Raw genomic sequence first — 20,778 nt, 5'->3', positions numbered from 1 at the left:
CAGGCCTGGTGTAGCACCTTGGGATGCTTCTTGTCCTGGCTATTGTTCCACTCTTCCTTCCTTCCTTCCTTCCTATCAGAGTCCCCCCCCCCTTTTGTATTTAAAATAATACAGAACTGCATATCCAAACTTCCACTTCTTTGTACATCTAACCCACTACTGCCTCCTCCAACTGAGTTCTCTGGCCTCTTGGATGGGGCTTGAATATATTGTTACAAAAGTTGGGTGCTACCCCCCACTCTCTGCTGAGCAGAAGCAAGATTCCTGGGGGTTCCAGGCACTCACCCAGCGCCTGTCTTCCTTTGAAGTCTGCATGGAGGGAGTCCAAATCTTTCAGCATGGTCATCTCAAGAGAGGCTCATTTCCCACCACAGTCCAACACCGGGCACCAAGGCATTTCTCCCAGCCTGCCTTCAGCAAGTCTGCCCAAAACGGATCTCTCTCTTTTTGTTCTCTTTCTTCTTCCCAGCACACCTTGCTCAAGTCACCTTTTCCTGTCACCTACCTTGGCAAACCTCTGAACCCCCAGTCACTGTTCAAACCTCAGAGCAAGGGGGGGGGGACAGTTCTCTTCTATTGCCAATGGCCCTCAGTGGCCCTGTATTGTTTCTTAATGGCCCTACCTTGGCCAGGTTTTTTTGCATAGGCCCGCTTAGGAATTCCTCTTCAGCTTGTATTTCTCCCTTCACATCAAAATTCCACCATTTATTAAATTCTAGGGTTTAGGGGGGGTCCCCCCAAATGTATAACACCACCCCCCTTTTAGAAAAAGGGACAGCTTTCCATAGCTGTGCAAAAGACATAACAGAAATGGCACTAACAGCATTCAGTTCAATATATCAAAGCAGATCATAGCACAGTGTCGTGTTTGAAAACACAATAACAGCTCCTCTCCAAATGATCTCCAGCTGCCCTGGAATTCTCCAGGCTTTTCCCTTCCTCTTGTCCAGGCATAAGCAAACTTGGACCTCCAGATGTTTTTGGGACTACAACTCCCATGATCCCTAGCTAACAGAACCAGTGGTCAGGGATTGTGGGAATTGTAGTCCCAAAACATCTGGAGGGCCGAGTTTGCCTATGCCTACTCTTGAGGTACATTCTGGTCTCTGTTTCAGCCTTCCAGTGCCACTTACCCAGTCACCCCCATTGGACAGCCAAGATTGGACAGCGTTTCCATGACATATTTAAGCCAGGATGTCTGCCTTAGTATCACAGCTGTCTCCTCCAAAGACCCTCCTTCATCATTATCATCATTACTTATCAGAACATTCCTAAACACCATTAGCAGTTTTAATCATCACAAGCCTCCAAAATGTACATCACTGAACAGCAGCAGCAGCAGCAGCAGCAGCATGCAAGGAGACAAAGAAAAACACATGGTGGTATTTCAGGATGGTTGCTGAACTTAGTCCCAAGAATGGAAACTCCACCCCCTTGTTGCCGTAGCCTGCCTGTGGTATCCACAGAGCTCTTAGTTCTAGTAGCTTACACAGCTACACAGAAGTCCTGGTCTTGCAATTTCCACATAAAGTTATCAATTCAAGCCAATATTAAAGACTATTAAACAGTTCTCAAGGGGATAAAAATCACAGGTTCAGTCTTTCTGGAGACTTCCTATTATATCATTTCTGCCTCCCTGCTGCTTGTGGATCAGGCCCCAAACTCCTCAAGTCCCACTTCAAGACACAGGTCTCAGCAAAACAGGTGCAAATAAAATGTTTAAGTGCAATATACAATGTGACACTAGACGACAATGAAAAATTCAATGTATTTTTAAAAACGCTTTTTTTAAAAGCATTTTTTTATATCTGGATATGGAACAACTGATTGGTTCAAAATTGGGAAAGGAGTACGACAAGGCTGTATATTGTCTCCTGCTTATTTTACTTAAATGCAGAATTAATCATGCAAAAGGCCGGACTGGATGAATCCCAAGGTGGAATTAAGATTGCCGGAAGAAATATCTACAACCTCAGATATGCTGATGACACAACCTTGATGGCAGAAAGTGAGGAAGAATTAAAGAACCTTTTAATGAGGGTGAAAGAGGAGAGTGCAAAATATGGTCTGAAGCTCAACATCAAAAAAACGAAGATCATGGTCACTGGTCCCATCACCTCCTGGCAAATAGAAAGGGAAGAAATGGAGGCAGTAAGAGATTTTACTTTCTTGGGTTCCATGTTCACTGCAGATGGTGATAGCAGTCACAAAATTAAAAGACGCCTGCTTCTTGGGAGAAAAGCAATGACAAACCTAGACAGCTTTAACTGGACTTCCGGCCACCGCCAGCGCTGAATGGCAGGGTCTGCCTTGAGCTCCGAGTCAACCCGGCTTTGCGAGGGGGGGGGAGGGTGAGATAGCGACCCGCCTCCCCAAAAGAGCCCCAGGTAGTGCGTCCTGGGGACGAATTAGCTCAGCGGTGCCCCGATCCGCGACTCCTCAACTCCCCGGCAAGCCTTAGAGCTCCGGAGAGAGCTTGAGTGGTAGTCGCGGGGAGGCATTTTGAGAGCGATCGTCACCCTCGCGAAGTGAAGCTACGTGCCGGCAATGGAGAGTGGTGGATTCCTTCCCTTTTTTAAATCAAAGAATTCGGGACCCGTGAGTAAATTATTTAAAACAATTGGAATTGGAATTGATTTGGACACGGAGGAGGTGTAAAAGGGAAGTTGACCTCCCCTATTGTGAGACTGATGAAACAGTAACCTGATCCCTGCCGGGAAGGTGAAAAGAAACATTTAATTTGTTACCAATTGGATTTAAAAGCTCTCTCCCTGAAGCGGGGGGGGGGGGGAGTGAAGAGTAAAGCTTAATTTAAATTTCCTGCAAGCTAAAGAAGTGATTTTAAAGGAAGTCCCTGAAGAAACCTGTTCTGGGTTCCTGGAGGGACTGGCGAATGGACCAGAGAAATTAAGTGAGGATTACAGATTTTATTTAATTTGGCCTGGACTTGGTTAAAAAAAAACAAAGAAAAAATAGACAGCTTTAACTGTCTAGGTTTGTCATTGCTTTTGTCATTGCTTTATCTTAAAAAGCAGAGACATCACCTTGCCGACAAAGGTCCACATAGTTAAAGCTATGGTTTTCCCAGTAGTGATGTATGGAAGTGAGAGCTGGACCATAAAGAAGGCTGATCGCTGAAGAATGGATGCTTTTGAATTATGATGCTGGAGGAGACTCTTGAGAGTCCCATGGACTGCAAGAAGATCATACCTACCATATCCATTCTGAAGGAAATCACCACTGAGTGCTCACTGGAAGGACAGATCCTGAAGCTGAGGCTCCAATACTTTGGCCACCTCATGAGAAGAGAAGACTCCCTGGAAAAGACCCTGATGTTGGAAAAGATTGAGGGCACAAGGAGAAGGGGACGACAGAGGACGAGATGGTTGGACAGTGTTCTCGAAGCTACCAACATGAGTTTGACCAAAGTGCGGAAGGCAGTGGAAGACAGGAGTGCCTGGCGTGCTCTGGTCCATGGGGTCACGAAGAGTCGGACACGACTAAACGACTAAACAACAACAAGATTCCAGCACAATTTTAGGATCTCTACTGCTTCCTCTCTGGCAAAGGGGGAATCCCCTTCTCCATTTCTCCTACCTTGGGCCCAGTTTAATTCATCCCCTGCCCCAAACTTCAAATCAAAATCTCGCCACCAGGCTTTACCTGGGCCACTTTCTTCAGAATCTCCAGGCCTACCCCATCCACATGGGTGGACAGAACCCCACCCCCTTTCCTTACTCATGGGGCTAACTTCCCCAGTCACTTTCTTCCCTTCAACCCATTGGACTCTGGGTGATCCTGGCTGCTGCCCCCAGCATTAAGACAGGTGCCACCAACCCTTGCAGACCATCTTGGGGCATCCAAGAGGTAAAACCACTGGCAATTATTATCTCACACACTTCTGCAGGCACACAAGCCTCATGCTGCTCCTGGGCAGCCTCTTTCGCTCGGGGAAATTCCACCGAAACCAACTCAGGAGGAGCCAACTGCTCCCTTGGCAGTGAGCGGACAGAAGGCTGGAGTTGTTCCTTTGTGTTTTCCTCCACTGAAGAAAGCGCCATTTCCCCTTGTGCACAGATAATCAACATCTTCTCAGGGAGAAAGGACACTACTGCCTTTCCCGTAGGTGCTGGCTTCTCCCCCAACTCCTCAGGAACAGTTTCCCCTCTTTCTGGCACCTCCACAGGCACGGGCTCCTCTGTCAGGCTCTCAGCCACCTCCATTTTCTCCTCTTCCACAGGCGGCTTCCAGGGGTCAACCAGAAGCAGCTCAGGTTGCAGCCTTTCTCCCCTGAGGCATTTTCTTCCTCCACTGCTGGAGCTCAGGGAGTAGGAGAGAGATCAATTAGCAGCTCCTCCTCCACTCCAGCCACCTTGGTACCTTTTTCTTCTGCCACTGGCTCCTGGCATGGAGTCACACTTTGCTCTGCAAGGAGATTTCTCTCCCACTCTATTCTCATTTTACTGAACCACTGCATCTGCTGCCCATGATGCTGCTTTCGGTGCTCCTCCATCAGCTTGAGGAATACTGCTATTCCTCCCTTCATTTTGACTTCAGGCGCATGTTGCTCCTAGGCCTTCTCTCCAGGAAACACAGTTCCCACTTCTTACACCAGTGTTACAAAAGCTGAGTGTCACCCCCACTCTCTGCTGAGTGGTAGCAAGACTCCAGGGGATTCCAGCACTCACCCACGGTAGGGTCTGTGCTCCTTTGGAGAATTGAAAATGCAGTGGAGACTGCTGTAGCTTTAAGAAATATAATTTTTTCCCATATTTACACCTTTAGTCTGCATGGAGGGAGTCCAGATCTTACAGCATGGTCATCTTAAGAGGGTTTTGTTTCCAACAGCAGTACAGTACTGGAGTCCAAGGCATCTCTTCCCAGCACATCTTGCTCAAGACATTCTTTTCCTGTCACCTCACCCAGTTACGCTGGCAACCTTAAAAATCCCCAGCCTCAAAAATCAGGGCAAGGGGAGAGGACAGCTCTCTTGATTTGCCAATGAATGGCCCTCTGTAGCCCTGTATTGTTTCTTAATGGCCCTAGCTTGGCCTGGTCCTTTGCTTCATAGGCTAGCTCAGGAATTCTGCTGCAACTTGTATTTCTCCCTTCACATCCCAAACAATAAAAACTCCATTTATTAAATTCTAGGGATTAGGTAAAGGTAAAGGGACCCCTGACCATTAGGTCCAGTCATGACCGACTCTGGGGTTGCGCGCTCATCTCGCATTATTGGCCGAGGGAGCCGGCGTATAGCTTCCAGGTCATGTGGCCAGCATGACAAAGCCGCTTCTGGGAAACCAGAGCAGCACACGGAACCGCCGTTTACCTTCCCGCGGAGTGGTACCTATTTATCTACTTGCATTTTGACGTGCTTTCGAACTGCTAGGTTGGCAGGAGCTGGGACCAAGCAACGGGAGCTCACCCCGTCACGGATTCGAACCGCCAACCTTCTGATCAGCAAGCCCTAGGCTCAGTGGTTTAACCACAGCGCCACCTGGGTCCCAAGGTAAAGGTAAAGGGACCCCTGACCATTAGGGTTTAGGGGTCCCCCCCAAAAAAAACCTATAGCAATATATATGCAAAGCATGCACTCTACTCACTGAGACACCTTAAAAGCCACTCTAGCAAACTTCTCAAGATCTCAGCCTATAAAGGGGTCACCCTGAGCCAGGAGGGCAGAAGCTCTCTGAGGTCTTTTTCTCATTATCTTTTTAACTGGAGTTGCCAGATGCTCCTGCATGCAAACCATTCGCTCTACCACTGAGCTTAGGCCTCTAAGGCAGGGGTGGTTGGCAAGGTTTATCTTGCCTGGGCCGGATCGGTCCCACGGAGATTCCTCTGTGGGCCGAATTGCGCGTGTATGTGAGTGAACACGCCCGTGATTTTGGGCGTCTGCGAGTGCGCAGATGCGTTTTCTGGTGCTGTAGAAGCAAGTCCCCGCACCGCGTTGTGCCGGTTTAGCGCAGCACACGAGCAGACAGCTCGGTTCGGGGGCGCCTTGTGGGCCAGTCAAACGACCTCCGTGGGCCACTTCCGGCCCATGGACCTTAGGTTACTGACCCCTGCTCTAAGGTATGCAGGTGTTTTCAGACACATATCAATGGACACACTGCTTCATTGTCTCCCGAGACAGATGGATGTCAGCAATACAATCAGGGCAATGATCAAGCCTGTGATCATATTGTCCCTTTATTTATAGCTGTATCTCTATTGTTGTTGTTGGTGTTGTTATTCTTAACCTGTCCTTCACCTTAAGGTCCCAGGGCGGGGTACTACATTAAAACAGTTAAAAGCAACTTACAATCATAAAAAATAAAGTGGCCCTTAAAAATACACAGGTGCCAAAAGTCAGGGTAAAAGAGGTGCATCTTAAGCATTCACTGGAAGCTGTATAATGAAGGTACCAGACACCCCTCTGTGGGGAGGGAGTTGCACAGCAAGGGTCTCTCCTGATCCACCACCCCCAGCCTTAGAGAGAAAAGGGACTACCAAGAGGGTCCCCTCTGCCAATCTTAGCACCCAATAGGGTCTCTAGGAAAGGAAGCAGATATAGTGGGTAGATAATGGCTTGAATTTAAAAAAATGTAATATTGCCTTTTAGGAAATGGTCCTGAAATAATGCTGAAAGGGTCAGGTATCCTGTGATCATTGTTTGGGGGGGGGGAGCACTGCACTTATCCTTAATCTGAGACTGTGTCCACACTAACTCATTTGTAGCACCAACATGTACCTCAGTCTGGAATTGTTCATGCACATCCTCAACATGCTGTTTTCAATCTAGACTGTTTCTAAAGCCTGACATTCACAAGGGTGAGTATAGTTACTTAACATGCATTTGAAAACCTTTCCCTTGGTGAAGCTACCCATGCCTCTTCCTCCCTGCATATGCCCCAGGTTAAGGGAAAAGGAAGTGACGATTGCAGTCTTGGTATATGCCTACCCACAGAGTCACTGGGCAGCTGTAGATACAACCTGGCTGGAATCACCTACGTCAGTTGTTATCTTTTTTCAAATGTATGTACTGTGCAATAACACAGAATCAATCTGCAATGAGCTTTTTTTCTTTTAATGAAACCATTTTCTCAATAAGAGCATTTCTGATGGGAAGGTAGTCCACTAAGAGAAGGAAAACTCTGATCTTAAACCTCTGGAGTATATTTGGGAGAAGAGAAGCCTAAGGAGTAAGCCCTACACAAATCCAGAGTAGAGTCCTTAAGACAGTTGGATGGTGCCTGGTCTGCCTCCTCCCAGCAACTCCTGCAGCCAAGCTGGTGTCAAACATTTCTCTGCTTTCCTTTGAACCACCCCGAAAGGGGTGTTTTGCCCTGGGCAGCCCAGAACCTCCATAAACACTGCCCAGGCTTGTGCCCTGGGAAGATCACTTCTGTGCTACTAACACAATGGTTTGACATCACCCCCAGAGGCACACACTATTGTCTATCAAGACAGATGGATGCTAACAACAACAGCAGATGGGGAGGAATGTGCAATAGATTAGTTTGTGTGTGCAGTGTGTCAAAAAACCCCAAGAATTCAGTTTCCATTGATTCCTGAATATGTTGTGTGTACACAAACTAACTGTTGAGAAGGGGGCACCACCTCCGATTAGAAGAATAGCTGCTGTTGTCCCTACTGGTGGACAGAGGTTTCCCCCAATGATTGAGGCACAGAACATAAGCAATTCCATCTTAGTAAGTGGTGAGGCAGCTGCATGAAGGGATCCTACCTTGCAAATGGTTTATGTTCATCTGCTGAGCTAAAATGGCTCTCAGCTTCTTGATTTCCTCCTGGTATTCCCTCAGCAGAGCATCCTTGGGATCCTCATTGATGCGGGGTTTGTTCCGTATGTTCTTGGCTCGGTGGGCGTAGCGCAAGGTGCTGAGAGTCTCGTCGTAATTGTTGTCCGCAGGAGACAAGCACGCCACCATGAGTGTCTTGGTATTGCCTCCAAGCGAGTCCTGCAGCACCCGAGTCAGCTTGGAGTCTCGGTAGGGCACATGCCTACACCTCCCATCTGCCAGGGCTGAGATGACGTTGCCCAGAGCTGAGAGAGAGAGGTTGATCTTGGTGGCCTCTTTGAGGCGTTCGCCAACAGCTCCAGTTTTGGACTGCCTCTCACTCCCAGCCAAGTCCACTAGGTTGAGCTTTGCAGCCCTCAGGTGATCCTGCCCCCTCTCATCTGCAAGGAAAAGAGTCTGGGCTGAGTTGAGTTCTTGAAAGAAGAGAACGATCCTGAATTGTCTAGAGTATACCAGGCTAATGCTTGTGCTGCACTATTAGTGAGAAAATGTCTTGGCACAGCCCTACTTCACAGCATCAGGCAGCAATGAGTTCTACAGATTATCATAGGATTGTGGAGCTGAACCCCAAGGGTCATCTAGTCTAGGGTTGCCATATGTCTGAATTTCTCTAGATATGTCCTCTTTTTAAGGTTTAAAATTTCTGTCCAGGTGGATTTTTTAAATTATGCAAAATGTCCGGGGTTTATTGTTGCCGCCCGAGTATGACACGTCCAGGCGCTCCATATGGCTGCTGGCAGTGGCTGCTGTGGCTGCTCTGGGACGAAGAAGGGACACACGGTGCCTGGTGGCGGTGCTGCTGCTGCTGCTGCTGCTTTGGAAACCTGTGCTTTATCAGAGGCAGGTGCTGAAATGGCTGGGGAAACTCTGGTGGCCGAGGCAGCCACTTACAAGCAGCAGCAGTGAGTGAGCAGGCAAGCAAGCAAGCCAGCATGGTGGGACGGGGCTTTCGAGATCAAGGCCTTGCTTGCTGGGAAACATGCCTGTGCTAGCCACGGGTGGAACTACCTTTATTGAAGGAAAAGAAAAGCAGAGAGGAGGAAGGGAACAGTGCCACCCCCCACATGCCTCCCCCTTTCCCAGGTGTGTGCTCAGGGACTGAATCTTATACTAACCCCAACACAGCTTGCAGGCACGAAAGCATCCCCACCATTGCAGCACAATGTTTATTCAGTGATTTCCCCACGCTGCTTCCTTTCCCCAATAGCCTCGCTTTTTAAATGGTGTAGTGGTTGGCTGGAAGACTGAGGTGGTCGAAAGCCCTGCATATCTGGGGGGAAAGGATGTCTGACTTCCAAAGCTATGCCTTTCAAAGTTACCAGAGAGGATTTAAAATGCAGGTTGGCCATTGTTAAAACTGTCAAACACTTATTGTCTTATACTGGGGGGAGAGAACGGAAGGTGGCTGGGCAACAGCTGGAGGCCCTTTGGAGAGACCTGAGCAGAGCCTGTTGTATGCAAACAGGCAGAAAGGGAAGGCCCCAAATGCTGATGCGGCCACACTGTGAGGGGAGAGAGAGGCGGTATGTTTCTGAAGGTTCCTTATGCCGCTCTCAGCAAATGTATCCTCTTATTTGCTTTTCAAAATATGGCAACCCTAATCTAGTCCAACTCCCTGCAATGCAGGAATCTCAGCTAAAGTATCCATGGCAAATGGCCATCCAACCTCTGCTTAAAAACCTCCAATAAAGGAAAGTCCAACACTTCCCGAGGGAGTCAGCTCCACTGTCAAACAGCTCTTAAAACTTCATTTCAAGCAGAATTGCAAGTACCTTTGCTTCATCCATGGAGAAGCAGACAATGTTGCCACCTGCCACCTTAATTCTAGATGTGCCAGTAGAGCACAGGCAACCTCTGCCGGTGCCTGAGGCAGACCAAAATTGTTGAACTTTTTTGGGGAAATCAAAGTTGTTGAGCTTCTGCGCTCCAGCCCCTGACTTGTCTCATTCACATCCTCAACACAGGAATTTTCAGCTTTTACCTACGACATAGATCTCCATGTTGATGGTGAAGATGGAATGGGAACGGGAGGAGTCCTTGTTCATCAGGGTGTAGCCCACGGCACGGTTTTTCCAGCCCATCTCCATGATGCGCTCACACTGGGCGATGCTGTGCACTGTGTGCAGTGACAGGCCTTTCACGTAGACCCCTTTCTCGGGATGCTCCTTCAGCTGCAAGGAGGGCCATTACAGCAAGTTACAGTAAAAGCTGCAGAAAGACACTTGAATAGGAAATGACCAGAAGCTTGAGGGCCACTGCTATGGAAGGAGAAAGCTCTTATGCACAGACAGTGGCACTCTACCCCAAAGAACAAACCCTACAGAGGCGATGGGTTCCTAAATCTTTTCCCATCACCTACAGGCAAGATGGGTCACATCTTGCTCTGCCCATTTATACACTGGTGTGTTTTCCCAGATGGATTGCATCCGCTTATACACCTCTGGCAAACTGTATTTTTGGTCAAGAGTTGCAAATGTAGGTCTTGCATTTACCAGTAATACAACAGAACTGGGGGAGGACTATCATACAGTACAGTATATGGGAAGAATACAGCAGAAGGTCCAGCAGAAGGTCCAGTCCCTGGTGTCTGCTGAAAGAATCTGGGTAATTGAAAGGCTGGGGAAGATCTGAGGCCTTGAAGAGCACCTGCTATTTAGAGTAGAAAATAATAAGATAGTCTGGCTCATTGTAAGGCAGGGTCATCTGTTTATGTGTGGCATTCATGGACATGACAGAACGTACATGGCCATTAGCGGGTGCAAAACTCCCAGCCCCAAACTCCTGTCATGAAGGAGTGATTCTGTAAGCAAGTATTGCAGATGTTAACAATTAGTCCCCAAAGTGGGAGCAGGTGCCGGCATTCCTCAGCCCCTATATATCTTTGTGTTAACCTGCTGAGGGAGGGGGAGAGAATATGCCATAGATTAGACTGCTGTGCGATGTCTGTAGCTGGTGCCAGAGAAGATGCCAATAAAGCCTGATAACCCATGCCTACATGGGAGTTTTTAGAAGCTTACAGGGAGGACTTCAAAAGCGACCTCCTCCTCCTTGAGATGGTGGCATAGTGGCACATGCAAACAGGAGTTTGGGAGCTTCAGCACCTTGATTGTCAATGGCAAGTGGCTGTTTAGACAACAGAAAGTGTTCATCAATTCCAGGGGAAATGGCAGAGGCTTTGGTGTTTGGTGAGAAGCAGGAAGGGAGCCAGCTAGTTAATAGCTGGATGACCCTAGATGTGACGGGTGGAGACGTAAAGGAGGAATATGGCCAGGTGTCAAGACTAAGAGTGGTTTGGAGCGAGGGAGACTACTTTCCAGAAAGATATTTCAGGGGGAGAAATAATTGTGTTTATTGGGACAAGCATATGTTTCCCACATACACTGAAGGACAGGGTTTAGTCGCATATTTTGCACTCTTTGAAGCTACATGTGAGGACTTTCTTGTTCCTGTAAGCCACTGGATGAGAATTCTGCACTCCCTGTTAACTGGTACATTGGCAGATGTAATGGGAAACCTGCCACCATCCAGTTTTAATGACTATGATAATTTTAAAACTAGCTTTGCAACAATTTGCTGTGTCAGTGGAGACCTACTATCAAGCTTTTTGGAAAGTGGATAGGGAGTGGATAGGGGTGGGCACAAATTTCTTTTCTTGTTGCTGTGAATACACTTCACTTTGAACAGGGAGCATTGGCTCAGGGCTGCTGGAGTAAACACTTTTAATGATTTAAAAGAACTGGTACTTTTGGAACAATTTTATCATGTACTACCAAAAAATCTTCAAGTACTTGTGCGTGACTGGAACCCTAAAATTGCAAAATATGCTGCAGTGCTGGTGGAAAACATTAAATTGAATCACCAGTAAAGTTCTTACGAAGCGCCTCAGTGGTAAAAACAGAAGCGTTGATAATAACAGGAAACCTCCTAGGCGGGAAAGGTTTCAGTCTCGTCTCATAGTGGCCTGGTTTTTTGCTTTTTTGTTTGTAAACAGCCAGGACATCTTAAGAAAGACTGTAGCTTGCTGCAAGACAGAGAATGGCGGGCAAGTTGCATCTCACGAGCAGCACAGGTGCATGTGGTGCAGCCTGAGGAAGCGTTGTGGGGGGAGGAAGGAAGGCCACGTGGACAATCTATAACAGCACCTCCCACTCCCCAGAATCAAGCTTCAACAGAAAAGGGTTCATCAGAAGAGGCGCCAAATGGGGCTCAACAGACTGTGGGAATGGCATTAATTGACCCATTGTCAATCTTGCTGGGCTCAGGTGCAATTCAGTGAGGAAATTAAAATTAATTAACATATTAATAGTAGAGTTAAGGGATACAGGGCTGATATTTCCTCAGTATACAAAGGGTTATTATAGCCTGGCCAAATTTTAGAAGGCAGAGTTGATTGTAACTCCCTATGGGGGGCAAGCAGTAAAAACCAGTCTAGCCCAGGTGGATTGTGAATACAGTTATACCTCACGATACGTCCGCTGTGGGTTACGTCTTTTCAGGTTATGGACGCGCCAAACCCGGAAGTCCTGGAACGGGTTACTTCCGGGTTCGGCGCATCCGTAAACTGCACACATGCGCAGAAGTGCTAAATCGCGCTATGCGCAGAAGCTCCACATTGCATCACGTGTGTGCGCAGATGTAGCACTTCAGGATGCGGCCTTTTCATGTTGCAAATGGGCCTCCGGAACGGATCCCATTCGCAATAAGAGGTACCACTGTACAAAGATTTTACAAGGTCCGTACCAGTTTTAGTACATGAAAAGGATGTTTACACCTTTGCCTTATAGGCAATGGTCTTGCTTGTAGACTATGGTTACCAGATTTTTTTCAATGAATCCGGGGACACTTTTTTTTCTTTTTTGAAGCTTACAGGGAGTCAGTAGTGGGGATGGTGAGGCAAAAGACCCTGGGCCCAAGCATACATGCATATTGTATAAAGGTGCAAATCCCTTCTTTCGCACCCTGTGAAACATAAATGCAGAGAGTTTGTAAAAAACTGGGCAACGGCTGCCCACCCGCAACTCCCGAGCCTCCCGTGATCAGTCAAAACAAAAGGGGAAGGGGAAGGAGATCTGTACCACCGGACACCCCCAGTTCCCCTTTGGCAGTCAGCAGCCCGGAGCCAGCCTCGTAGCGCAGGAGCTGCTCGCGGCCATTGCACCTGCCACTGCTCCAAGTATGTAATCTAGCATGAGTTGTTTTGTCAGATTGCCAGATCTTAGGGTCTGATCAGAATACTTAGGGTTTTAGATGCCTCCTTTGTTTGGATGCCCAGGAGAAAGTCTAAAACAGGCATCCCCAAACTGCGGCCCTCCAGATGTTTTGGCCTTCAGCTCCCATGATTCCTAGCTAACAGGACCAGTGGTAGGGGAAGATGGGAATTGTAGTCCAAAACATCTGGAGGGCCGAAGTTTGGGGATGCCTGGTCTAAAACTTCAGCATGAAGGAACAAAATCAAATTTCCTGATTGGCTTTGTGGGGTTTATTTTTCTCACAGCGAACTGTCAGAATTCTGGTTTCTGTTTTTTTTTTTGTTTTTTTGACTTACTTCAAACTAAGTTGCTAGTCTGGTGTCCTCACCTCCAGTTTTTGTTTGGTGTTTGTACCAAGGAGGTCTCTGATGTCTTCATTATAGATCTCCAGGTAAGAAGCCCTTACCAAGAACTTGGAGTTTTCAGCACACTGTAAAAAAAACCGAAGCAAAAACAAGAATAGGATTCTGAGGTTTCCAAGCTGATTTATACTCTCTCAGGATTGTCTGCTGGGAGGAAGGGCTTCTTGGTGGCATGATGGGCCTTTGGTCAGATCCAGAAGGGCCCTTCTTACATGCTCATGACTGTATTTTGAACATCAGAAACATGCTTGGACCAGGTTCTCACTGTTCGGTCTGTACCACTTCAGATGGAAAGTGGGAGAGAGTGCCCCTGCAGAACGGAAATTCTTGCTCTGTCTACTCTAGCTACAGAAAGGGAACCCACTGTTTCTACTCCGCTAGGGAAACCATTTGTCTATGACCAAGATATGGAGACTGGCTTCTGCTCATGGTTGTTAAGAGAGTAACAAATTTCAAGCCCACATCTGCACTCAAGACAAGCCACGTTCTAGCTTGTTTCCTCCCTGGCATACCTAGGAGTTGGTTAGGTTAAGGGCGCAGGCCCAGAGGGGGCACAAAAATTGCATGGCTGGTAACATGTTGTGCAGCAGGCACCTCCTCTGCAAGCCCAAACAACACCAACCTCTCAGCTTTTCACAGTGCAGGGAGCCTGTGAGTGTCTGGATGCCAAGGAGGTGAGGGAGGGCCTGGGGAGAGAAGAGGTATGTGGCATGCTGCAGGAAAAGGAGTAGCAAGGCTGGCTGCTCCTTTTTAAGGCAAAGCAACACTTTAAGCAGCTCCCCAGCAGAAATTGAAGGCAGGGGTGAAACTAGGCTTTATTTCACCTGGATCAAAGACCCAGTTTGGTGCCTCTCGTCCCCCCCCCATGTACACCTGCATACGCACATCCAGACTGGGAGCCTCTGGAGACTTCACCAGGGCAAAAAACCTGGCTAGCGCGCCACCCGCCCCCCCCCCCAGCTATGACTCTGATTGAAGGAGGTGGGTGTTTTATTTGGGTGAAGGTATAAATGATGGTGATGAGCACCTGTGGATTCCTGCCCATCAGAGCGGAAAGGCTGCCTCAGGCAGCTGATATTGGGTGTCATGAAAGGTGCAGCAAATTGTTAAAGATTTTGATTTATTATTGTGGTATTTTTATGGACTAGGAGCAGGAAAGGTGCTTTTTGGCTTTTCTGCCTCAGGTGCTAGAAGAAACTGGCCAGCCTTGGCTACTATGCACCTTGATGTGGGCACATAGCTGGCAAGTTATCCCTTTTTTTAAGGGATTTTCCCTTATGCTGAATAGGCTTCCTCGTGAGAAAAGGGAAAACTTGGCAGCTATGTGTGGGCATTAAAAGGACTTAAGCCAGCTCTGAATAATTGGTTGAGAATACATTGTTTGCAAATCTGTAGACAGCAGACCTCAAGGTTCAGGTTCAGCATTTCCCACATTTTGGTTTGCAGCATTATAGGAGAAGTCAGAAAAATAATAGTTCGTGAGGTGGACATGTCATAAAGAAGCCATAGATCCAATTCCTGCCAATTCTCAAAAGTTCAGAAGAGAAACATAATTTCATAGAATAGATATTCATCAAGTTGGTGCTTGTTCAGACTAATAAATTGGAAGCAAAGTTGTGTGGCCCTCACCTGTTCTATCCTTCACCTTTGCAAAGAAACTGTGGACATTTAAATGCTGCAACTTCTTTAATTCTTAGAATTCAAATGCCTTACCTTGGTTCAGAAGGGACTGCTGCTTCACAATTAGTATTGCTTCTAATTTCCTTATGAATACTGCACAATTATATTCCATTTATTTAGTCACTACTTCTAGATCAGATTAAAACAGCAAACCTAAAATTATATACTAGGTCCAACTGAATTCACATTGGATTTACTTATGGGTAAAGGTAAAGGTACCCCTGACCGTTAGGTCCAGTCGCGAACGACTCTGGGGTTGCAGCGCTCATCTCGCTCTACAGGCCGAAGGAGCCTGCGTTTGTCCATAGACAGCTTCCGGGTCATGTGGCCAGCATGACTAAGCTGCTTCTGGTGAAACCAGAGCAGCGCACAGAAACGCCATTTACCTTCCCACCAGAGCTGTACCTGTTTATCTACTTGCACTTTGATGTGCTTCCGAACTGCTAGGTTGGCAGGAGCAGGGACCGAGCAACGGGAGCTCACCCCGTCGCGGGGATTCGAACCGCCGACCTTCTGATCGGCAAGCCCTAGGCTCTGTGGTTTAGACCACAGCACCACCCGCGTCCCTACTTATGGGTAAACATTTTTAAATATTACAATTCTGGAAGAAACTTACAATGAACTCATTGGGATTTACTTAGGTGTTTAGGTTCTGAGTGACAGCACAGTGTGGTTGCTGTTGTTTTCAATAATTGCACACCATTAAAAAAACAAGAGAAAACTTTTATGTGCTTAATTCTTGTTTATCTGACTGCTGGTTAAGACCCAGAAGGACAGCTGGTATTTCCTAAATCCACCATCCTAAACGCTCAATGTTCTTTGGAAATTAGATTATATATTTCTGCCAAATCTCATGTGCCTTTCTGGCACCTGTGGCTCACATCCATGTGCCTTAAGCCAGCTTTTGCCAACCTGGCACCCACCAGATGTTTTGGACTACAGCTCCTGGCCTTGCCTAACCCTCACTCCAGAAGCTTCAAGTATTTGGGTTCCATATACCACCCTTTTTTTTTTTTTTGCTCCATAAGACACACCTGACCATAAGACGCACTTAGTTTTTAGAGGAGAAAAACGAGAAGAAGAAAAAACCTGAATCAATGCCGCTGTTGGCGGCGGAAGGAGGAGCAGCCCGTTTTTGGGCTGCTTGTCCCTCCGCCGCCGCTGGGAGCCATGGCTCCAGCGGCAGAGGGATTCCTCCGCTCGAGGGATTCCGCTGCCTTCCAATGCCTTCATAAGATGCACAGACATTTCCCCTTCGTTTTCAGGAGGGAAAAAGTGTGTCTTATGGAGTGAAAAATATGGGGTTTTTTCCCCTGGGGGGCAGGGGAGGGCGGGTGCCAATACAGTGCCTAGATACACCTCTGCTCCCTGCCCCCCATGCCATGGCACAGCAAGGAGCAGGAGAGGAGCAAACTGCTTGTGCACATTAGATCATGGTTCAAAATAAGTTACAGTATTTTTAAACAATGTGTTTGAACCAGGCTAGCATCTCTCTACTGCACCTGAAGGCAATAGGTTAGCTTAGAAGTTGTATGTCACAGAGAAATACTATTTTCTGCCCACAGGATTTGCTGCCTGAAGCAGCTTCCCAGCTCCGCCTAGTGGTCTGGCTGGTCATAACTCTTGCTGATGATCTGGAGTCGCATACAGGCCATTGAATTTCTCTATGGAACAAAGTACTCCACCAGCAAGGGAAAGTACCACCTTACAATTCTTTACATGATCACATTTCCCAGGGAGAAAGAAACCCCTGATCTTGCTAAGGGTTGCTGGCTGGCTGACTTTCATTTCATATCAGTCTGTTTTATTTCAACACCTTTGTTCAGAAAACACAACCAAAACATGACTTTGCTGTCAGGAGCAACCTGTGGCTCACACTCCATGTTCTTGCTCCCCTCATGCAAAATGAGTCTCTCACCCACTTGCTGGTTCACAGCTTGCTTCCAAGCCAGAATCAAAATTCCATTTCAAACTGATTTTGGTTCTCTTTTGGAGGTAATCAATGCTGTGGGGCTCTGTGTTCCCTTATCTCTTGTGATGTCCCCGTTACCAATTTTAGATGTCTTTGGGGAGATTATGACCTCGCTAGCATTGGGGAAAGTCAGGGTGGGGCTTCTGAATTTTCTTAAGACAGTCTTGGCTTTAATAACTCACCTAGTAGCAGGAACACTGTAGGCAGCATTTTGATAAAAGTTTGTCATGTGTCCTCCTTTATTTGTCCCCTATACAAATAGCTTATCGGTTTTTCCAAGATAGCTAAGGTTCAAATTTTATCAAATCAAGTGTCCAAAGAGAGGCCCTCTAGATATCTGAATTGCTAATTATGTAAACAAGCCCTTAGCCAGCTAGTCCCTTGGACAATTTTAATCATATGTACCTGCACACTCTCAAATAAGTGTTCAAATGCTCTGGGAATTATGCCCTTCTGGGAAGATGGATCCTGAATCCCTTGCATGGTAAAAGACTTCCCACTTCCCGTCTGCCCATAGGCAAAGATGGTACCATTATAGCCTTCTGTAACACCCTGGAATTTAAACAGAAAATTCAGATTAATAATAACCATCACCTTGGATTTGTGTTCTCAGATCAGTGTCTACCCTATCTCAAAAGATTTTGTTTGCAGGCAAACTAACCTCAGGCATCAGCTTCTATTAAGACCCCATCAAATATTTAATTAGAAAAAGCAAGCATGTGAGTGTTTCAAAAAGAATCGGGTAAGAGATAGCATGGATGTAGGGGCTCCATAGCCCAGGGCTTACAGAAGTTATTGTTACTTGCAAATTCTGCAATAAATTCTGTGATGAATTCTGTGTAGGCAGAATAGTCTTTCATACATATTATCCTATAGACCAGGAGCAGGGAACTTCAACTCTCATCATCCCTCATCACTTACTATGCTAATAATAGTGGAACAACATGTGGAAGACCAGAGACTCCCCACCCCTATAGATAACCACCAGTCTTCAACCATGTCACAGCTGAATTGTAATCTGATCTAACCCAGGGCCCATCAACATCTACTGGAGAAAGCGGGGGGGGGGGAGAGGAGATTGAAAATGTGTGTGATATATTATTATAACTACAAACTGCACTCTTTCCTGAGGATTTACTTCTTAGTAGTCACAGAATCATAGCATTGTAGAGCTGAAAGGGACCCAAAGGGTCATCTAGTCCAACCCACTGTAGTGCAGGAATCTCAATTCAAGCATTCCTGACAGAGGGCTACCCAACCTCTGCTTAAAAACCTCCAATGAAGGAGAGTGCATCACCTTCTGAGGTCATGCATCGGCTTGCTCTGTAATTTTCTTTTGAGCAGGTTAACATGAAATGAGGTCCCTCAGTCTGAAAAAATTAAAGGCCACTGCTACAGATTTTTTTCCTGCTCCAATACCTTAATTTTTCCCCTGCTTTAAGTTACCCACTTCTCTAGGGTAAGCAAAGTATGGACACATACGCTTAGGTACAGTATGTGACATTTATATCACTGAGCTGTAGATTTCCCAATAGGTAAAAATAAAGGACCCCTGGAGCCAGCGTTTGTCCACAGACAGCTTTCTGGGTCTGCTTCTGGCACAATAGAACACCGTGACAGAAGCCAGAGCTTGGAAACGCAAAACCTGCAGCTGGTTGCACTCACCTCTATGAGGGGGTAGGCAATTTCATTATAGATTTGCTCTGTGTTGTGGCTGATGTTATATGCCCCATCAAAGGTGAACTGTTTGGGTGGGTCCTCTGATGCCATAGGGTTCTGGATAAAGCACTGGCCACAGGAGCTGTCCATGTTGACCACCACCTTGCAGCCCAGCTGCTTTTCACGTTCATTCAAAGGGCGGCAACGCACAATCACTTTCACCGCTTCTGAGGCCATCTTCAAGGCCCATCAACTTGGGCTTGGAGACTTGGTGTGTGGCTAAGGCACGTTACTTCCAGCACAGGAAGTAGGGCTTGTGCTCAGTTCAATGGAGTGTCAAGAACAAGGCAGTAGTAGAAAAAGGCAGCCTGAAGGCCAGCTGCTGTGCTGTCAGACAACTGGCCAAGGGTGAAGACTGCTTTGCCTGGCAAAGCAAGTAGTACAAAATAGGTAATTCCTTTTGGGTAAGATCAGTGCAGGAGATGTGACCATAACAGGGCAACATGTGCTACACCAGGTGATGAATTTTCTAGGGAAATATGGGACACCTGAAGTGCCACAAGAGAAGTGCCAAGAATGTGAGGGGCCTAAGGCAGTACTATGCTAGGGCAGTGGGGTGGGAAGCCTGGCAGAAGAACCGGTGTTCTTCCTTGGTCTTGCTTTGGCAGGAGCAGTGATGAGTAGTAGAGGCGTTTTCTAAGAACCTGGAATGTGAGTGTGACCTCACAAAGGCCCTGCTAGGCAATGAAGGCTCCAGTGACAGCGGCCTGCAGCTCCGCGCAACTGTGCAAAGGCGGGCATGGAAGCCCTTTTCTTGCTTCCCCAAAGGACTGGGTGTTGCCAAAGGGAACAATGGGTGGGGGAGACACTCATAAGTTTCACCTCTAAATCTGACAGAGATGATCCATAAATGGGGCTGTCAAGCACAGAGACTTTGTAGCTACAGGGCCCTGGCAGTATGAGAAGCTGTGAACTGGGCCTGCATGGGGCTGGGGTGCAGGGAATGGGGGCAGTTGGTCAGCTGGCACAGGAGGGGTGCCCTTTCTACAGCACTGCTGAGGCCTGGGCCCACAAGCGGAGGGAGCAGCTAAGGGCCCAGGGAGCCTGGCCAGGTGCGCGCGGCAGGAGAGCGAGTGGGAGCGCTGGGATCCTCACCGCAGCCTCACGGGGGGCTCCGGAAGGATCCAGGCATGGCGCAGAAGAGGCGCGTTGCATGCGATCGTGGACATGGGATCCTGGTCCGCCGGGCACAACCCCCCTGCCCGAACTCAGGGCGAGCCGCGCGGCTTCGGGCAGCCTGGCTCGGGAGAGGAGAGGCGCTAGCTAGGCGGTGCCCGCTCGGCGCAGCTGGACAGGGGCCGCCGGCATCGAGGGAGGGTCGGGGCGGGAGGGAGCTGCCCTCCAAGCGGGCCCTGGCCTGCGTGGCGCCGCTTCGCCTTCCAGCCCGCCCGGCGGCTCCTGGCAGTGTCGGCGGCGTCCGCGTTGCTCGGGCGACCGGCAGCGTCTCTCGGCGCCCGGCTCTCTCGGCGCGCGACAGCCTTCAAGGCGGGGCGAGGAGCGCCGTAGTCCCGCCACGGCCCCGGAGGTCTGCACGGACCCGCGCGCCGCTCAGAAGCAGCAGCCACGCGGCCGGGTGGGCGCCCCTTCTCGGAGCGTCAGGTGGGGCTTAAACCCCCCACCCACCGAACTCCAGGCCTAACAGCGGCTGCCCAGCCCCACACGCAATTGCGCGCCCGAGTCCGCGGATCGCTTTGCTCATTCGTTTCTTCAATGTAAACAGCGCCCTTCCCCCGAGGACCACGGTCCACAGACGAGGACATGGACTAACAAATGGAGCAATGGCTAATAAGCAGGCATGAGTGCCAACTTGACCCCGCGACCGTGGGTGCTCGGGGCCCTGGGCGCCATGCGGCGTGCATGACCCCGACACCAAAATTTGGGGAATTTTGTGGCTGTTCAGGCACCCAGAGCCCCAGGAACACCTTTTCATGCTGAAACTTTTTAAAAGAAGCTCAGTAAAACTTTTAGCAGTAAAATCTGGGGCTGCCACAGGA

At 48.2% G+C, this 20,778-nt stretch overlaps 1 protein-coding gene across 7 annotated transcripts in view; it reads right to left on the bottom strand.

Annotated features, from left to right (window-relative positions):
• KIF17 (kinesin family member 17) overlaps positions 1–20,212 on the bottom strand; it is a 39,429-nt gene extending 19,217 nt beyond the window's left edge. For 5 of the 7 annotated variants that reach the window (XM_035140615.3, XM_035140616.3, XM_088658459.1 and 2 more), the window contains exons 1-5: positions 18,731–19,150; positions 17,471–17,617; positions 13,380–13,481; positions 9,784–9,973; positions 7,730–8,182 (exon numbers count right to left, since the gene is read on the bottom strand). In XM_035140615.3, the coding sequence (XP_034996506.1) occupies positions 7,730–8,182; positions 9,784–9,973; positions 13,380–13,481; positions 17,471–17,617; positions 18,731–18,961 (1,123 nt within the window). In that variant the 5' untranslated portion in view covers positions 18,962–19,150. Of the gene's footprint in view, positions 1–7,729; positions 8,183–9,783; positions 9,974–13,379; positions 13,482–17,470; positions 17,618–18,730 lie in introns of all 7 variants that reach the window. The other 2 variants (XM_035140617.3, XM_088658458.1) reach the window with 1 other exon arrangement.
• Between the last annotated feature and the right edge of the window lie 566 nt (positions 20,213–20,778).

The sequence above is a fragment of the Zootoca vivipara genome, chromosome 15, assembly GCF_965207765.1.
Source record: "Zootoca vivipara chromosome 15, rZooViv2.hap1.1, whole genome shotgun sequence".
Taxonomy (NCBI): Eukaryota; Metazoa; Chordata; class Lepidosauria; order Squamata; family Lacertidae; genus Zootoca; species Zootoca vivipara.
The sequence above is the reverse complement of the archived record's forward strand: the minus strand, read 5'-3'. Positions and strand labels throughout refer to the sequence as shown.